General features: G+C 37.8%; 3 protein-coding genes and 1 non-coding gene across 4 annotated transcripts; 2 read left to right on the top strand and 2 right to left on the bottom strand.

Moving 5' to 3' along the window:
* Window positions 1-1126: 1126 nt before the first annotated feature.
* LOC140759161 (uncharacterized) lies at window positions 1127-7380 on the top strand. The gene is made up of 5 exons (XM_073095646.1): window positions 1127-3025; window positions 3315-3467; window positions 3563-3634; window positions 4478-4667; window positions 7107-7380. The coding sequence occupies exons 1-4, from the start codon at window positions 1247-1249 to the stop codon at window positions 4589-4591; spliced, it is 2118 nt and encodes a 705-aa protein (XP_072951747.1). The 5' UTR covers window positions 1127-1246; the 3' UTR covers window positions 4592-4667; window positions 7107-7380.
* A 1585-nt stretch (window positions 7381-8965) lies between these two features.
* TRNAS-UGA (transfer RNA serine (anticodon UGA)) lies at window positions 8966-9047 on the top strand. The gene has a single exon. It is a non-coding gene; the product is annotated as a tRNA-Ser (tRNA).
* Window positions 9048-9654: 607 nt separating this feature from the next.
* On the bottom strand, window positions 9655-13365 carry LOC140758932 (frataxin, mitochondrial). Its single transcript, XM_073095336.1, has 5 exons — window positions 12965-13365; window positions 12249-12321; window positions 12080-12127; window positions 11900-11994; window positions 9655-10104 (listed from the first exon to the last, which is right to left on the bottom strand). The coding sequence occupies exons 1-5, from the start codon at window positions 13228-13230 to the stop codon at window positions 9975-9977; spliced, it is 612 nt and encodes a 203-aa protein (XP_072951437.1). The 5' UTR covers window positions 13231-13365; the 3' UTR covers window positions 9655-9974.
* A 1120-nt stretch (window positions 13366-14485) lies between these two features.
* LOC140758931 (universal stress protein PHOS34-like) lies at window positions 14486-17909 on the bottom strand. The gene is made up of 2 exons (XM_073095335.1): window positions 17039-17909; window positions 14486-14840 (listed from the first exon to the last, which is right to left on the bottom strand). The coding sequence occupies exons 1-2, from the start codon at window positions 17760-17762 to the stop codon at window positions 14827-14829; spliced, it is 738 nt and encodes a 245-aa protein (XP_072951436.1). The 5' UTR covers window positions 17763-17909; the 3' UTR covers window positions 14486-14826.
* Window positions 17910-19677: the final 1768 nt, after the last annotated feature.

A 19677-nucleotide genomic window follows, 5' to 3' on the forward strand; every position in this document is an offset into this window, starting at 1 on the left:
ATATTGGCTTCACGCGTGATATTAGGTTCATGGGAATAAGCCTATTTATCTAGTTGAGTAAGTAGAAACAATAAAATCAATTTTTGTCAGAGTGCGTTCGAATGTAAGGATCGCGTTCAAATGGGGCCGTTCAAATGCTTGCCTCATGTTTGCATCGACAGAGAACGAAAATTTCGCGTTCAAATGCACCGCGGCAAAAATGTGGGTTCATTTAAAGATTGTTAGGGTGAGCATCTATATATATGTGGAAGAAATCCTAATTGGCTTTAGCCTTATCTTCTCCTCTCCTCTACTTGTTTCTAGCCATTGACGCTCTCTTTCACCCCTTTCTTTCCACCGCCCAAGTCTTTGGTTGGCTTCTTCTAGCTTCTAACTCTTTGTCTTCTACAATATCTTCTTCCCCTTCATACCAAGAACTAAATCTAGCATCCATTTAGCTATTGGTGGGCTATCAAGTTAGGACCTAATTGACATTCGACCACTGTTCAATCGATATCTTAAGATCTAACCATCCAAATTCTCTAATCTTGGATTTGTTGGAAAGCTCTCTTCAAGAGCAACAATATATCCAAAATTTAGAAGGATCCATTGGTTAGATTATTCACAAGACCCCTTGAAATTTACGTGCTTCATCGAGCTCAAAATCATTGTGGATCGGATTAGGCGGATTCGTAACAAAATCTAATAATTCTCCGAGGCTAAATCTTGTCGTTCGGAAGAAAATAGCCTTAGTCTAAAATTGTGGTCTGACAATTTATGACTTGCATAATTTTCAACTATTCCTAGTGGCTAAAAAAGTTTTAAATGTATTTAAACAATTTAAATATAAAATAAGTTGATAGGTATATATCAATAATAAATTAGTAATTAAGTTCTTTTTAAAAATGGTTCGTAAACCGAATTAGTAATTGAGTTATTAAGTGGTATCAAATCTAGAATAAGGTTACGACTAGTCACTTATTATTTTAGAATAAGGTGTAATATTCTAGAATTAAAAAAAGTTATTCTTAAAGTTTTTTCTTTCTAAGTTAGGCTATATTTACACTTTTACCCCTACATAGATAGAAAGTTGGTGTGACCATCCGTTGATAAACATATGCAAGAAAATTACCCAAAACGGAAGGCCACGAAGCCGCCAAAACTTCACGCAACCAAGAAGAAGAAATATCTGATATCTCCCCTCACTCCCCTTCTTCCCTCTCTCTCTCCACTCCCACCACTGGACTGACTACTCCTCACAATCACCATGTTTCTCATCCCCCCTCCTCCTCCTCTTCCGTCCTCCTCTCCTCCTTTCCTCTCATCCTCCTCCCATCTCCACCACCATCGCCGTCTCTCTCCTCCGCTCTCCGCCACCACCTCCTCCTCGTCCTCGTCCTCGTCCTCCTCCACTGCCAATGACCTCCTCCTCCCCTCCTCCCTCCGCCGCTACGACTTCGCCCCCCTCCTCTCCTTCCTTTCCTCTCCGTCCGCCGCCGCCGCTCTCTCACTCACTTCCTCCTCCTCTTCCCCTCCCTCCCGCCTCGACCCCACCGAGCTCCGCCTCGCCGAGCTCTACCGTGCCGTCCCCGCCCACCATTGGCACGCCCTCCTCACGTGCCTCGCCTCCACCCCTTCCTCCCTCACCTCCGCCGCCGCCCTCGTCCCCTGGCTCCACCGCCACCGCCTCTGCTTCTCCCTCGACCTCCTCTTCTCCTCCCTCCTCCACTCCCTTTCCCGCTCCGAACTGCTCCACCACTCCCTATTGTTATCCTCTTGTCCCCCCAATTCCCCCGATAATTCCCCCAATCCTTATTCTTATTCCACTCCTCCTTCCCCGCTCGTCCTCAACTCTCTCCTCTCGGCCGCCGCCTTCGACTCCCGTCCTGCTACCGCCTTCCGCCTCCTCTCCCTCCTCCGCTCCCACGGATACCTCCCCGACATCCCCACCTACTCCCACCTCCTTAATTCCCTCCTCCGCTCCCCAGACCCCCCCGACCCTGCCCTCCTTTCTCGCCTCCTCGCCGACCTCCGCTCCCTCCGCCTCGAGCCCGACGCCCGCCTCTTCTCCGACCTCGTCGCGGCGTTCTCCCGAGCCGGCGACCCCGATACGGCCCTCTCGCTCCTCTCCGACTCCCAGTCCCTCGGCCTCACTCCCCGCTCCTCCGCCGTCGTCGCGCTCCTCTCTGCCCTCGGCGCCGCCTCCCGCGTCCAGGAGGCCGAAGCCGTCTTTCTCGAATTCTACCACGCTGGGGAAATCCGCCCCCGGACCCGCTCCTACAATGCCCTTCTCAAAGGGTACGTCAAGATTGGGTCTTTGAAGGATGCGGAGCATGTGCTCGACGAAATGTCGCGCTGGGGCGTTAACCCAGATGAAGCCACTTATAGCTTGCTGATCGACGCGTACACCAATGCTGGACGGTGGGAGAGTGCGCGCATACTTATAAAGGAGATGGAGGCGAATGACGTCCGACCTAACTCGTATGTCTTCAGCCGCATCCTCACCAGCTTTCGCGACAAGGGGGACTGGCAGAAGTCCTTTGCTGTCTTGAAGGAAATGCGAAGCAATGGCGTCCGTCCTGATAGACATTTTTACAATGTGCTGATCGATACCTTTGGGAAGTATAATTGTCTTCATCATGCCATGGATGCTTTCGACCAGATGCGTGCTGACGGTATTGAGCCAGACGTTGTCACATGGAACACGCTTATTGATGTGCACTGTAAGGCTGGGCGGCATGACAGATCGATGGAGCTGTTTGAGGAGATGCAGGCGAAAGGTTGCCCTCCGGGGACGACAACATACAACATAGTCATTAATTCGCTAGGGGAGCAGGGACGCTGGGAGGAGGTGAAGGGAACACTCGAGGCGATGAAGGCTCAGGGATTGCTGCCGAATGTAGTGACGTACACCACGCTTGTGGATGTGTATGGGAAATCTGGGAGGTTCCAGGATGCTATCGAATGCCTGGAGGCTATGAAAGCTGATGGGATGAAGCCATCACGTACCATGTATCATGCCCTAGTCAACGCATATGCACAGAGGGTAAGGGACTATAATTTGAACGTCTTATTATTCTGTCATTGGGTCCCTATTGTTTATGCTCTCTGCCTGTTGTGATTCTTTTAATTGAAAGGCTGGACGTAAGAATTGAACTATTGATATAATTGTTCGTTAGAACTGTACTATACTTGCATAACTACCTGATTATTGTTAATTCTGGGGAATTCGTACTGACTTAGATAATATTTGTAAAGATCATGATTGTTCTCTTTAGTACTTCTGACCAAAGCATTTGATGTGACACTTTTTGGTTGACACATACTTTCTTCAGGGCTTATCAGATCAAGCAATAAATGCTTTTAAGGTTATGAGAGGAGATGGCATAAAACCTAGTGTTCTAGTCCTTAACTCATTAATTAATGCATTTGGTGAGGACCGGAGGGATGCTGAAGCCTTTGCTGTACTGCAATTCATGAAGGAAAATGTAAGTAATGCCCACTTCGAATTGATGCTCTGGCATATCAGAGTATCACTGAATCTATGCTTCTATTCAGTCTTACTGAATACTCTAAATTGTAGGATCTGAAGCCAGATGTTGTGACATACACAACCCTTATGAAAGCTTTAATCCGTGTTGAAAAGTTCGAAAAGGTACTGACTTCTATCTTGCTTTTGTTCTTACCGACGACATTTATTAAATGCTAATGCAAACTAAACCTTAGCTGCCTTTTGTGCTTAACACAATGATAGATTGTAATGATTTTTTCTTGATATAACTTGGTGGGTGCGTAAATATACTGTGAATTTGTGCAACAAATATAAATGCTTTTGGTCACTCTTGAAATGGAGGAAGAGTGCTAGAGTGAAGTGGTCCAGATTTTTAAAAAAATTAGTGGTCAATTGGATGCCTCATTAGCTGACCAGTATTTGGACAGAACAAATTAAAAAGGGCTTCAATTATTCTCTGAAGTGGATCTTTTTCTTCATTCTTGAGCTAAGAAAGTTGTGTAGATACTTGATAATTGGATAGTATGAGAATTAAGAATTAGACAGGGATGATTTAATGTTTGGTTTGGTGACACAAAAAGATATTGAAGCTGTTGAAGAGGAGACAAGCCACCATTTTATCTGAGTCATGGTACATAGAACACTTTGAGACTGCCGCATCTTCATACTAATCATTGAGCTAACTCTCAAATAATTAGTTTATTAGTTTACAGTTTCAGTTCCAGTTCCTATTCTATTATGTGTCACTAGGTGAGAAATCATGTCCCATTGGAGTAAAATATCAATTGTGCTGCTCTTGAAAAAACATTTTTTTTTCGGGGGGGTGGGGGGGGGAGGGGGAAATAGGAGACGGTGTTGATCAATTATATACAATATAATTTTTTTTTTTCTATATGATGCTTTGACTTCATCTTTGCAAGTCTCATTTAACAATTCTCTGAGAATAGAGGGAGGGTTGGGTATATACTAACTGTGTACAAGTAACAGGTTCCAGCTGTATATGAAGAAATGATGTCATCTGGATGCACGCCAGACAGAAAAGCTAGAGCAATGCTGCGTTCAGCTCTACGATACATGAAAGAATTACGGGTTTCACCATAGTTAGCACAAGATTTATGTATTGAGTCAGTACACCGAACTTCAGCATTATTCCGAGATTATTAACATGCAGTAGAAGGTTAGTACCTATCAATTCAAATTTTTTCATGCAATTAAATAAGTATCACTTCACTTATAATCTCACTTGTATACATTTTATCTATAACATTAATATGACATTAGCTGAATTGCTGAATGATGCTTGTACCTTTTTTTTCTTTAGATGGACTAAAGAAAACTACCTTACTGCAGTAGGGTTTTGACATAGTTTCCTGCAGGGATTTGGCATATCTTAATATCTTATGTATATCTATTAGATGCTTGTTGCGTATATAATATGGATAAAATATTCAGTTTTTTTTTTTAAAATTTCGGATGTGTGTTTTTGCTAAAAATTAGATTTGTTTTTAGATAAATTTTTTAAGGATTTGGTTGATTTTCAAATTAAAAAGAGTCCTACTTTGGTCATAGACTAATTCTAATTATTTTAGATTGTGATTTAATGTAATATCCATCTCTTTATATAAGATTAAAAGGAAATCCAAAAATAAGATCATCATGGAAAATTGAAAAATATTACTCGTGGAGAATTTCATGTGCATCTTCTCCCTCCTCCCTTCTCTCTGTGGTGGATTTTGTGTTTCCTTTTGTCCCACAAAATCTAGGTGAGTTTTCTTTTCCCTCATAGCTAAGATGGATTTGATTTTTTTTCCTCCACAGTTGGGTGGGTCATCTTCTATCTCTCAACAATGCTAATGGAAAACAACATTGATTCTTGATTCTACAAAAAAAATGTTCTACTATTTTGCAGTAGCTCAACTAATTCTTGACTACTACTTTCTATTAGTAATTTTTCTACATCTAGAATCTCCCTTGAATGCTAGTCATGGTAGCTAGTCATTCAATTCTTGAGGAAGGATTGTCGTGCCGACATCCTGTCAACATCCCCTAATATGCCACTAGCACACCATCATGCTAGATACATATTTTTTATTCTAATATATGTATTAAAGCCTATATCAAAGCCTTTTATCCCTAAATTGTATTGTAAATTACCAATATAGTGATAGTCAAGTAGAATATTATTTAACACATAATATTATTGAACGCATTCAAATGACAATAATTTAGTAGTTTGTTTTGGACATGTTTATGTTCCTATATCAATTTTGACCAATTTGAATGATTTTGACATACTAATTTCATATTTCTATTAGGGCTAATTTTTTTCTGGGACTCAATTTTTCCTTTGATTCCTATCGTTTAAAGAGTTTTTTTCATAGATTTAGCACGAAAATGTGACATCCATGTAGAATGACTCTTACAAATAATATATCTAATAAAATTAAATTAGATCTTCTATTTTTGTACATCCCAAATCGATTTCTAAAGTATAAGTCAAAGGAATACTTAAGAGAATGAAAGGAAATTTTACCTTTTGATGGGATTTGAAGAAAAAAAATCTTGAATTACTCCTAGATCTCATTTCTTTCTCCTCTTCTTCTCTAACTTTCACTCTCTATTTAGAAAAGTAGTTGACACAAAGAGACACATTTTGGGTTTCTTTAATGGATTTAGGGCGGTACATAATGTGTGCGACCTAATACTGCACCTATATAGCCCATATTAGGCGATATGGGCTTGACTTGGCCTAGCACAGGGCAATGCCATTGGCACACCCCATGCCGAGTGCTGGTAGCCCCTTGACAAGGGGTGTGCCAACTAGCACGACGGTCCTTGCTCTTGAGCATTACTATGATCTGTACATTATCTATTTGCTTTCAGCCAGTTGATCTCTAAATATATTTATGGTTGAAATACAGAATCTACTTAGGTCGTTGTGTTTGTACTTATCTGTTGCTTATTTTTAATTCTACAATATGGACCCAAAGAATATGTTTTGTTCTATATATTTAAATTAAACGTGTATATTTTTATTATTCTCTAGTACCTTGATGTTGGTGACAATATGCTACTAGTTGCATTTCTGGTTACTGAAGAGAACATTCTTCTATGAGTATGTTGTGCCATGCTGGAGAAATTTTGATGAAGTACTGAGTAGTGTGTTACTGTTAGTAAGAAATGCTCATAGCTTTAATGATCAAATGTGGAAAAGATCATTGATATCTGGTAAGCATGTTGATTTGTATTGAGAAAATTTTTGGGGGTCAATTAGAGTGTCTCACACTTCAAGAGTCTGCAGTTTGTCATAGTGGAGTGCCCATACCATAACAATCCTGTGCAATCTAGTGTAGGAAAGCAGTTTTCTTTCTACATTATTGCCAAGTGGTATTCACTGCAACAATCGAGCATTGAAAAATATGGCTGACTGCCAGATATACTTCTGGGTAATCTTGTTTAATTTCTTAAATTAATATGCTTATCTGCTGACTGCTTGATAGTTTATAGTCAAAAGCGTGATATTATTGGGCATAATGTTTATGTTGTGTCCAGCATTACATTTACAGCAGCTTCTATTTGTGTCTGATGTCATGTGATACTCCATCTCTGCTTGCAGGAGAAGCTACCACATTGCCATGTCTGCAGTATATTTCTTTGCTCAGACAGTAGATATACTTCAAAGAAGACAAAAGGAACGAACCATGGCCTGCATTGATGAGCTGACAACCCTTGAAAAGTTAACCCAAAGAGAACCTCATCCAAGTCTGAAAGGTTAGTTTTCCTTCAGCTATGGACAACCAAGATGATTGTTGTATGTATCATATATGTATACGTCTCTATTCATCCACCTGTTTAATTTGTCAATAAATCTCACATATCCTAATGTAAGACATACAGTTGAGATTATTCATTCATATATGACTATCAGCTACCATGAATTGAGCATGGTTCATCTCATCCAAATCAGCTGATTGATTCAGAAATATTGTTTCCTAACCTGCATCCAGCGTAATTCCATGCGTCTTAAGTTTAAATTACCATAAACTGAGTGTTAGAATAGAAGTATAGAAACTATTATTCTCACAACTCAACTGAAGCTATTAGAGTAGTTAGTAAGTTAATATTGTATCGGAGCAACATATGGTGAACTCAAATTCTGGCGTGCCTATCTTTACCTTAAAATATGAAACCTCCACTCATTTAAGCTAAGTCTACTTTTTGTGTCTATTTAAATGTCTCGAGACAAAAAGTGAAGGAGAGTATTAGAATATAAATATAAAAACTATGGTTATCTAACAATTTGGATTATTAGAATAATTGGTAAGTTAATATTGCGGATCCATTATCATACTTCTAGACCTGTCTCCTTATTCCATGTGAAAGGAAACTCACATATAATTCCTAAATATATGACTCTGACCTTATTGTGACGGTTGAAGAACTAAATGGCAGCAGTAAATATATGTTATTGATTAATCGTAACCTCATCGCAATCACAGTATACAAAAAAGAACATCTTAATTTATCAGTTCTTTTGGCAAATGGTGACAGATCTTTATGCTGTTTGAGAGAAGTAAGAGCTTAGTAGTATCTCAGTTAAATTAATATTCTTAGGATTTGAAACCTGTGAATACTCATTCAATATAAGCTCTTCTAACCATCTGAACACAATCACTGATATCTGATGTCCTTGATTTGCTTTCCTGTTCAGAAATGGGCATATTACAATTATGTTTACAAAGCACCAAAGTCCATTCCCAGTGCAATATAGACCGTGTCCATTCTCTATCACTACTACAACCGTGGAATAATTATCATGCTAGGTGGGTGATATTAAGTACCAGAGTAGATAAGCCTTGGTCGGCACTTGGACGAAATTTATCTGCTCATATGATTACCATGTTTGTGTCAGCGATGAGCAAATTGGCTCTGTTGTTACCTCTCTTTCCTCAAGGTAGGAGTTTTACCAATTGAGATTTGAGAGGACTGCTACCATCTCACTAGTAATCTTTCTGCTAGCAAAATTTTCAAGGTTCCAAATGTAGTAGAAGCAGTAGGAACAGTTTACAAGATGGTTGGTTGTCTTCGACTTTGAACCCAGCCAGAAATTCTCTAATTGCATGAGTTCCTTAAAAAAAAATTATTGGCTATACATGTCTGTATATTAACATCTGAGAGCATTTAAATAGATGAAGTAACAAAGATGCCTTTATCTGAACAGTTAGTTGAGGAATATAAATAGAAGAAATAATTTTCCTTTTACCTTTTAAACAATCACCATTTTTTATAGTGAACCTATAAATTAAGTTTTAGTATACAACTACCTTCTCTTCTCTTTCATTAAGTTTCTAATAATTATTTTCATCAATAAGTTATCAATAAAAATATGATTATCTCTCGTATAAAATAAAGAGATAATTGGGTTATTTTTCTCGGAAAATAATTGTAAAATAAAATTTTAGAAAGAGAATCAATGTCGATATGTCCGAGTGGTTAAGGAGACAGACTTGAAATCTGTTGGGCTTCGCCCGCGCAGGTTCGAACCCTGCTGTCGACGTTTCATTTTGTTAAGCCCTGTTTGACATTTTTTGCCCTGAAACTAGCAACCAAACAAAACAAGTCTAATAATAATTTTTTTTAACGTAAGTTCTAAATTCAAAGCAAGACTTGCCTTCAATTTAACTTGTGCTTTATAACTCAATATCAACCTCTAAAATGTTTTATGTGATACATTAAATAAAGATAAAACAGACTATTTATCAAAAGAAATTTGAAACCGATTAAACAATATAATTGGAACCGAAACCAACTAAAGAACTCCCTACTGGGCTTATCAAGGCCATAAAAATGAGTGGATTTAGAGATCAGTTGCTACTCTCTCTTTATCTAGAAATCAAACTAGGTGTAGTTCTTTTCACACAACAAGCTTAGAGCAAAGTGGTATTCAAACAAAATAAAATTGTTCCACAAATTTTTACATTTTGAAACACTGATGAGAATGGGATCAACAAGCAATGTCGAATTCCATAGCAAGTTTTAAAGCAGAAGATGCAGCCGAAGATAACACCGGATATCTCCAAAAGAGCAAGTTTGACATCTGACAGGAAGGCTGTCAAGGAAATATGATATGGATGTGAAATAATACTGTTGTGAAACTAAAAACATTTATTTAGCACTAGAGCTTAAGTACTTTAATTTAGACATGGAAAAGAGAAGGGAGCAACCAAAGCAGCTATCATCCCATGTAATCGAGTCTGATGCCAAAAGATGATCAACAGCCTCATCAACATGAATTCGCCAGTCAGTTGGACACTGTAAAAAAATTTTCTTGACTGTGCTGCTCATTTAAGATCAAACGACATATAAATTTGCTACTGAAGCCGTCTTTGCTTTCACAATAGACATGGCTAAACAACATCCCAACTCTAGCCCTTTTATTGTTTAACAAGCTGGTAAGACTCCACTGAAATCATTAGTGTGGTAGTCATGAAAGATCGATTTGCTGACCACATAACTGTTCTAGTTCTTCTCGTAAAAGTTGCAATAGATTAGCTTTAGTTCGTCGATATACCCAAGCTTTTGTTGTCAAATCCCAATCGAACCTAGAAGGCCCACTGCATGAAGATAACCAATGTCAGGAACTGAGGAAGGGGTCATATACAGATAAATGGGCAGGAACAAAAGGGAAAGCAACATAATCTTATCCAACATAGAAAAGAAAAGATCAGATTTTTTTTATTTCAAGAAACAATATAAGATAATGTAGTTTCGGACCCCAAAAAAAGAGAGGCATGATAATAAAAATCAATTGCAAACATCAGTGCTAGATCTGGTGTAATAGTAATGAAGTGGAATTTGCTTTGCCTGCTAGATTAATGCGACTCTTAACACTTCTTTTCTTCACTCTCACTCAAGAACTAAAAATGATCAAGCAAAGTTGCTTAAGATGAGGGAAAAACATTAGAAAGAATCTAATTTCCTCATTGTCGAGGACTAGAGTATATCAAACACAACTACTGTACCACTTATCCCCTTCTCTGTTCCCCTCAAAATCCATCATTCCATATATTTATTTCTAATTTCTATATATAGGATCAAAATGAAAGGATTAAAGAGGTCAGCACTGGGCATGCACAGAAAAGCAACTGCAAACCTTAGTTAAATACACAATATCACTAGAAAAAGTTACCAAAAGTGTTGCTAATGCCAGTAAGAGAGCCGATAAGATCCATGGATCTTTACTCTGTAAGACGATGGAAAGCAAACATGAGAGCTTATAGTATAGTAAGGGGTTGCTTGAGCTTCACCACTAGAATTGAAGTTTCTACTTTCATCATCAAAGACTTTAAGAATTGAAAGACAAAGACACATGCTAACACCACTGTGCTACTAGTTAGCATAAAGGATGAGTTGGAAAGCAAGCAATGAATTTCCTAAAATAGGTCTATTAGACTATAGTGTTAAACTAGGCAGAGTTCCCAGTTCACAGTTAGTATAACACTTTTGAGTTGGTAAGCAATATTTGTCGATCAGTCATAATCTCTTTGACTAAAAACCAAAGAAGGAAAATATACCTTAACACATTTTTAGAGTTAGCCATATGATGCGAGCAGTTGAGGGCAGAGGGACTGCATGTGCATATTTGTTAAAAAGGTGCATATGCAGGTCCATAGCTACTTATTTTCTTATGAATACTTCTATGTGTAACTTATTTTGATTAAGAAGGAGACAATATTATTACTGGGAAATATATGGATGTTCATGTTGATAATCAAATTTAGAAAAAAATAGTGTAAACCAAGAAGTTCTAAATGAAAAGGCTAATGCATGTCAAATCAGAAATAAGCTCCAGGGAGGCCCTATGCAGGATGACTCTACATGGCAATCAAGGGACTGCCAAAGACCTAAGTAGGGTACATAGACCACACTTGTATTCCTAACAAAACTTTTGATCTAGAAAAATTTGAGGCCGATTAATCTTATGTTGTTGCAAGATTTAAGATCTTTAAAGTTTAAAGAGTGTAGAATTCTGAGGAGTACCCAATTTATCATCTGGCATTACCCATTTTACTAAACATATATAAATTCACTTATCACTTAATGAGGTAAAAAAGGCTACTGAATGTGAACTTGATGAGAAACAAACTTCAAACTAGAAATAAGTTGAGCTTGCAAACAACAAATTAAGAAGAGAAAGTGACATGTATCATGATTCAAAATCAGATTGTTAGTTTGAACATTGAGGCCACAACCAAGAAGATATAACACATCTTGTTCTTAAATCTTAACACTAAAACAAGCACATGAATTGATATTCATATCATTTTGAAAACTAGGATATTCAGAATGTATATGCTAAAACATCAAAGAAAATAAGCCCCAAGACCCAAGCACGGTAAATATTTGTACCTCACAGGAGAAGAGACCCATATTTGTCTGTTTGGCGTTTGCTTGTTTATGACATATGTCCCAAAATTCCCTAGCTTTAAGGTCAAAACATGATTCTGAAAGTGCATGATAACATCAAGTTAATCAAACTGTATATAGAAATAAGATATCAAAACTGCAAAGAATCTCATATCATCTCACCCCATAGTCTACATCATAACCATCTATTTGGAGTGAGTCGCCATATTCCTATCAAGAAAATTTAGAGAATTAAAGATGCAGATTTTAGTTAGCTCAACCAAATATATTTCTTTGGAGTATGCACAGGTAAACAACATATCCAATGTAACTACATCCCGATGAGAATTACCTCAAATTTTTCTTGCAAGTCGTGTATAGTATCATCAGCTAGCCTATGGAACTCGTCCTCAGGCATCATTGATCTGTAACAAAAATGAAGGTATGATAAAATAAAGTAAAATTCAAATAAATAAATCAAGGAACAAAAGAAGTTCTTCGTGAAAACATAACATGCAATAGGATTCGGAGAGAAAATACATATAAAAAAATCCTGGTTTCGAAAGAGTTAAATCACTAGATTTCTGAACAAGAAGAGAAAGCTCATAATCACTCAGTCAAATTTCTGAAGAAAACCTTCTAACTTTATCTTAGTATCATCAGAACTTGAATTTAGAAAACCGACTCAACTCAACTCGTTGATCAAAAAGCTCAAAATTCCCTAAAGAATACAAAGAAAACGAGGAATAAAAAGCAATATATGGTATCTGCTTAATTCGAAGATAGTGGATCGCCAAATTAAGCAACGGAAGCAAAAACGTGCTGCTTTCATAAAATTTACGAGACTTTCGAAAAGAACTCTCCACAAATACGGAATTCCACACGGGACAACGAAAGCCAACATTTTCAGCCAAAAGGAAAGCGCATAGGTTTTTAACGCCGACACCATTGAATCTTGTAAAATACGCTCAAACCTCGCTCCCTTCCATCCAAATTCCTAAGAAAAACCCTAGCGTTGATCACAAAAGCATAAAACCCATGCCTTGGCTGCAGAAAGAATCTACTCACTGGTAATCCATCGCAGTTGGACCCTGCGCCTCCTCGACTTCCGACGGACGCGAGCAGAAGAAAGCCCTAGAATGAGACGGATCAAGATGCCTCGAAATCCGGGAATTAAGGAAGGTCCCATCGCTGCCGATACTGGGAGATACGGAAGCTTCCAGAACGGGCAGGGGACGGAGAAGAGAAGAGGAGGGAGAAGCGCGAGGAAAAGTTCTCGCTATTAGTAGGCGTCGGAGGAGATGCTTCGAAGCAGAAGAAGAAGAAGAAGCCATCGCCGTCCGTTTGAGAGAGAGAGAGAGAGGGGAAGAGATGGAAGTAGAAGCGGTGGGGGTAAGGGGAGGAGGAAGAGGACTTTTATAGCCGTCCGATTGAGCTCAGAGGCCGTCCCATCCCATTAGCGGGGCGGATTAAAAATTTAAAATGGGTTTAAAAAAATTCGAATAATAACAGTTCAAAAATATTCTACAAACACTCTTTCGTATGTGCAATTATCCTGTCTATTAATTAGTAATAAGATTAGAGATACAAAAAACTATTTAAGAGTTAATATAAGTCGACACATTGTAGAGTGTTTGTGAATTGTTTGTGAGCATATTACTACTCTTTCAAATTTATATTTGATATCAGCTAATGGGAATCCAATATTATCCCTCACCCACTTCAGACTTAGACTTTTTTTTACCGTGTTAACAGAAATCTTACTCTTAATTTTCCTTTTCTCTTAAAAAAAGGTAAAATAACCGTAGAACACTAAGAACTAATCACATAATATTTTTTTTAACAAAAGATCACATAAACTATCCTAGATTTTTATGCAGTGAACTAGTAAGACCAGAAGAATATACCAGATAAAATCATAAAAGGTCCTGCCAACTTAGAGTTGATAGATATTTTCTTGATGACTAAGGAGGTCATTGATTCAATTCTAACCCTAAATAATATTATAAATAAATTATTTAGTGATTTGATGACTAGACACGATTCGGTTAATGGCTCGACAGTACAGTTAGCTTAAAAGAACAACTCGACAACACAACTATTTTGAGTAAATCTCGACGGTATTTAATTTGAAGCAATCGTTCAGCAATACATATAACTCGAAGCCTAAACTAGACAACTAAAAACTTAATGGGAGCTAAATATCTTTGTATCTAAGAAGGATTAATCCTTTATCTAACTCATATCTAACCTTCAGATTGATTAAAAAAAAAAAAGACTTAGAAGTGCTGGAGTTGGACTAAATTACATACTTGTTCTCCACGATGTAAGAAGACAGTAATCAAAAGGTAGATTTCTTGTAAATTAGAATAGATTTCCCTGCTACTCCAGAGAACATGATTGCCTGAAGAAAATTCTTTGGATCATAAATCTGCTCAGAGAACATAGCTGAATCCAAAGAAGGATCATCTTTGGCCATTCCTGTTAAATTTCGCTTAAGCAGTGTTGGCGAAAAAAACTTTATCAAAAATTGAAGGTTGTAGAAATGCCAGACAATCATACAAACAGAAACAGCAAAACAATTGATAGTAGAGCAATAGGTAGAAGCGGATGCCAAGAAAACTCTAATTTAAGGTCAGAAACAAGTGCCTGGCTAGTTGGAGTTCACATTCAAAATGGACAAGAAGAAAAATACTCAGGGAAAACAGATGACCATCCTATGAAAGGGACAATGTTCAACAACGTAAATATGTCAGAAAGCAAGCAATAAAACCCTGGATGACCTCCGAGAACCAAAAGTTACACCTCGATCATCCCATTTATTACAGGCAGTTGACGAGTGAGATGGAGGATAGACACAGCAGCACCAGTTAGCATAAACAGCAGAGTACCCTCTATAGAGACCTCATCTCAATTCTGCCACCGGAACACTAGCTTTTATTTTCTGTCACAAAATAGAAACATCACAAAATTTTCAAATAAAAAGAAAATAGACATAAGCAATATACTAAAATGAGAAGCATAAACCACTAATTGCTATCGATAGGAAAAACAAGACTGCATGCAATACACCAAAGAGAATTTGACAAGAAATGAAAGAAAGCAACAAAATAGCAACCGGAAGGCTAATTTTCCTTGGACTCCTTAAACTATCACTCATTCCCACATATACAACTTTTTTTTTACACACCCCTATAAACTATTGAAAACCTCTCAAATGGCCTTCTATTAGTTTTCTGTCACTTTTTCTATTCATAAATTGTCACAACTCACAAGACTCACACATCTCTAAATTTGTAATTTTTATACCTTTATTTTTGGAGGGAAGAAAGAAAGATATATTAATATACCAAAATACCTATATAAGTAGAAAGACATTTCTGTACTTTCATCTTTTCGTTTAATGGCATCAAGGGAATCAGAGGTTTCCAATAGTTTAGAGGTTCTAACCGTACTAAAAAGAGTTCAAAAGATGTATGTAAAAAATAGGTAATAATTCAGCGGAACTAAATAAAATTATCCCTTTTTTTATACCTCACCTAGATTAGTGGGCCATGCCATAAGGCAATCTGAACAAGTATCTGCCAGTAATTAAAGCTTTTTTGTTTACCCCTCGAAATGGAAAAGAAACTCTATCCTCAACCCCTCCAAACTTTGAAAGGAAATGGACTTGGTAATTGGCTTTTGGACTAGCTGGAAAACAGGCTTCCAGGATCCTTCTCCTCTTATGTGTTCTAGCTTCCTTCCTCGCCAATGACTTCTGTCAAATGCTCTTGTGTGCTTCCGTGCAAGCGCTTATTAGCCTCCTTTCGCTAGCTAACTAGCCAAAATATGGCTCCATTTCATTTCGAAACACCAAAAAAATGTATCTACATACTGCAGATACTAACCACAAACATCCAGCAAACAAAACATCCATAGTATCTAACAACAAAGTGAACTATTCATCATCTCACATCCAAAACAAAACCAGAAAGTCTAAATACAAAGTAACCAAAGTTGGTTACTTAAGATGCACTATTACAGTGCCAATAACTAAAGTTCACTTAAGATGAAGAGATATAACAGATGTAATATTACAGTGCTAAGCAAGGTTAAATCTACCAAACTTGGTGTCTGCAGCTCAACAACACCAGCAAACAGTCGAAGAAAGGAAAATATTTCAAGATACCATTTTCAGATAACCAATAGCCTAATCAAAGAATAGTCACCGACTGTTACAGAACAGCTGTATATGCAAGGTTACTTCATCTAAAATGGAATACATAAGCTGAATAACATGTGATTGGACAAGATTAACAACTGACTTCATCACTGAAGAAAGATAATCAATTCCCATAGCAGCACTTTGCTGTTTCAACATTCTTAATGAGTATGAAATATCAAACACTCTTAACAATTTCATCTTGGAGATTTTGAAAGCATAGAATGCTTGATATCAATCAACTAGATAAATGATTCCTTGCAGGCTTCCTTGCCAAAAATGCAGGAGCATTTGATAAAGCACACAAAATCTTCGAGAACACAGATATTTATAGCTTCAGACTTCTTCTCAGTACCATTTTCAATAAACATTGCCACATTAACAAAATATTAGATATATGATAAACATTACAGCAGGAGCAGGTTGAACAACAATGACAATGATTGCCTGTTGATCTCCCGTAGTAGACATTGTACACAACCCTAGGACATAGAAGTTCTAACAAGCGGTGTTTGTGATCAGGAATAAAAACAAGCATGCCCACAGGGGAGGTGGAGGTGATAGTAAATGAAAAGCGAGTGTATCAGCCTTAGAGAAATGTGGAGTAGATGGAAGGAAGCGAGAGCACGTTAGATGTAACTCAACATATCAATTGACATCTAAAGTGAAAATAAGATATGATAGAATGCAACAACTCGAGCATTTCAGACTTCTTGGAATAACTCAACTAGTAAGTGTTATAACTACAGTATCCTAGTTCCAAAGTTATGGAATCTCACTCATAATTCCACAAGCACTCTTATTTAACTCATAGATGGAAAGTCAGAAATCATTAATACCATCATCATATTGTCATCCAAAGGTTTTCATCATGGCAGCATCAAGGAATTGTGTGGAAGTTAAAGAATTATATGGAAATGGAGGTAGAGAACCCAGACCTTTTTGCTCCTCAGCGGCATCATGGTACTCCGCCTCCTCCTCTGGGACCGGCTGCAGCTCGGCCTCCTTACCAACACTGGCATCGGCCGCCGCTACCAGTTCCTCGGGATACCGCACGACGACCACAGGGCATATGCAGTGATGAACGCAGTAATCGCTCACACTCCCGAGCCTCCCTTTACTTCCCCTCCTCGAAGCCCCGAACCCCCTGCTCCCCATGATCACCGCACTGAGCCCGAGCCTCTCAACCTCCAGGCAAAGCCTCTCCTTCATGTCGTGATCCTTCACAATATGGATCTTGAACGGGATCTGCGCTTCGACTAAGGGCTGAGCCAGGTCTTGAGCCTTGGCCGAAGTGAATGCGGCGAAGTCGTCTTCCAGCTTCCGCTGCGACTCCTCGGAGTCATCGTCAACGGAGACGGAGAGGTCAATCGCACCCCAATCGGCGCCATAGAGGACGGACGTGGGGCGGACGTGAAGGAGCATGACGGCGTCACCCGGGCGGAGGTAGTTCTGCACCGCCCATTTCACGGCGTAGGCGCTCTCGTCGCTGAGATCGACAGCGATGGCGATCCGGCGGTGCGAGGCGGCGGATGGGCTCGCTGCCGCCGCAGACGAGAAGAAGAACCGAGGGGAGGATGGGTGGATCACCGCCGCCGGAGAGGGAGACTTCACCGGCGAGGCCGACGGTGAGTGGCGGTCGGATTTCTCAGGGGATTGCATGAGGAATGGAGAGCTACGGCCTCTAGGGTTTTTTTCTACTTTTTCTGGGGAATTTCTTTCCGATTTCTCTCCTTTTTTTTTTCCCTTCTACTGTGAGAGAAGTGGGAGGGTTTTGGGAGTCGAGAGAAATGAGCGAAGAAGATAGATGGGGCGTGTAGAATGAGAAATTTGGGGTGAGAATAATATGGGTAACGAAGTTGCCGGAATTTGGGGATATATAATATATAATTTTTTAATATAATTTCTCTTACTAATTCAGTTAATTAAAAATCATTATATAAATTATTATTTTTTCTCTATAATTCAAGAGTCAAACATTGCCCTGTGTACATTAATTATTATGAAGTTATATTAATTTATATAAAATATTTATAAAGAAATTAATTTGACCTAAGAATAATGTTAATATAAGGATAATGCTGAAGCATAATATGTACCACTTAGTTAATTAGCTTCCAGATCACACCAATTAGTTAATTATTTTATGTTTTGCCTAGTTTATTTCTCACATTAAATCTTACCCCTCAAAAAATATTTATTTACGTCTATGCCCTTCTAAATATTATGCTATTCATGCATTCTATTCAAAACATATAATATAATTTTTGCACAGAAATATCCTTGTCACATTTGGATCATTATAAAGTTAATCTCTAACCATATAATAGGTTAAAAAGAAAAAAAATAATTTAATTTAATAAGAAAACAAGGGTTTTCAATAGAAATATATACAACCAAAGTGTTTTGAATGATATACATATAAATATTAATTTAAATAAATAAATAAATATATATATATAAGGATTATAGAAATATATACATGAAAGAAAACTCTAAATCTTAATCCAAATATTAGAAGGCCTCTATTGGGCACATAACCACCAAGTTGACTTTTTTTTAAGAGAAATAAAGTGATGCAAATTTATTTGCAAACTGCTCTACATCTCCCATGTCTATAATATATATATATATATATACACTAGCATTGAGGATAATGTAGAAATATGGGTGCACGTGTGCTATAGATTCCCTATCTAGAGTGAAAGCCCCAAAGTCAGCTGTAGGAAGGGAAACCAGGGCACTAGACCCACAAATTAGGGGGGTAATTAGGGATGCTAAGAAAACCCTAGAGTCTAAAGCTCGTCCATGTCCAACCTAATAAAATCGGATCATAATCCTTCTCAACCTAGCTTTGGACTCGACTCGACTCAAAAACTTGAACAAGCTGCACTGGGTTAGAAAACTTGAACTTGACCTGAGTCCGATCCAATACTATTTTAGGAATGAACTAGGCCTAGACCTTGTCCAAGTTAAAGCCTATTTTTATTTTGTCTTCGGCTAGGCCCAAGTTGGTCCATGAGCACCCCTCCTTTGTATTCTAGCCAAGTTTGATAGAGCTTAGCTCTGATCAACTTGAATTAAAATTATTTTAATTCGAGCTAATTATAAAAAAAATTTGATCTTGAGCCGAGCTCAAGCCTAAACAACATCTATAAGCAATTTTAAGCATTAACCAATTCAAGCCAAATTTCAAACTTGAAATAAATTAAGCTTGATCTAGGCTTGAATCAAGCTTTAATGTGACCTAATTTAAAAATATAAATTAATAGAAATATTCATGTATATAGAAAATATATGATAGAATTAAAATTTAGAACTAAATTCTATAAGATCAAAGTATATGACAATCTACTTGAGTAAATTTTAGAATATAATAAAATTATTATATAGTATAAAAAATATTACTCATACTATATATATATATATTGAGCATTATTGAGTCTACTTAATTGAATCAGGTCATTATCAAGCTTAGTTCGAAAAAAATTTTGAGCTTATTTTGAAGATCAAGCTTAGCTTAACTCATTTTTAACCCGAGCCTCATCGATTTTGAAGCCAAATTAAAGTCACAGCC

Source organism: Typha angustifolia, chromosome 4, assembly GCF_048772165.1.
Source record: "Typha angustifolia cultivar Huaian chromosome 4, ASM4877216v1, whole genome shotgun sequence".
Taxonomy (NCBI): domain Eukaryota; kingdom Viridiplantae; phylum Streptophyta; class Magnoliopsida; order Poales; family Typhaceae; genus Typha; species Typha angustifolia.

Excerpts from the sequence above, each read along its gene's own strand:
- LOC140759161 (XM_073095646.1), top strand. The coding sequence starts at position 1,247 with ATGTTTCTCATCCCCCCTCCTCCTCCTCTTCCGTCCTCCTCTCCTCCT. Across the intron at positions 3,026-3,314 it reads TCAACGCATATGCACAGAGG|GGCTTATCAGATCAAGCAAT; the intron begins GTAAGGGACTAT and ends TACTTTCTTCAG. Across the intron at positions 3,635-4,477 it reads GTGTTGAAAAGTTCGAAAAG|GTTCCAGCTGTATATGAAGA; the intron begins GTACTGACTTCT and ends TACAAGTAACAG.
- LOC140758932 (XM_073095336.1), bottom strand. The coding sequence starts at position 13,230 with ATGGCTTCTTCTTCTTCTTCTGCTTCGAAGCATCTCCTCCGACGCCTA. Across the intron at positions 12,322-12,964 it reads CCAACTGCGATGGATTACCA|ATCAATGATGCCTGAGGACG; the intron begins GTGAGTAGATTC and ends TTTTTGTTACAG. Across the intron at positions 11,995-12,079 it reads GTTATGATGTAGACTATGGG|AATCATGTTTTGACCTTAAA; the intron begins GTGAGATGATAT and ends ATGCACTTTCAG.
- LOC140758931 (XM_073095335.1), bottom strand. The coding sequence starts at position 17,762 with ATGCAATCCCCTGAGAAATCCGACCGCCACTCACCGTCGGCCTCGCCG.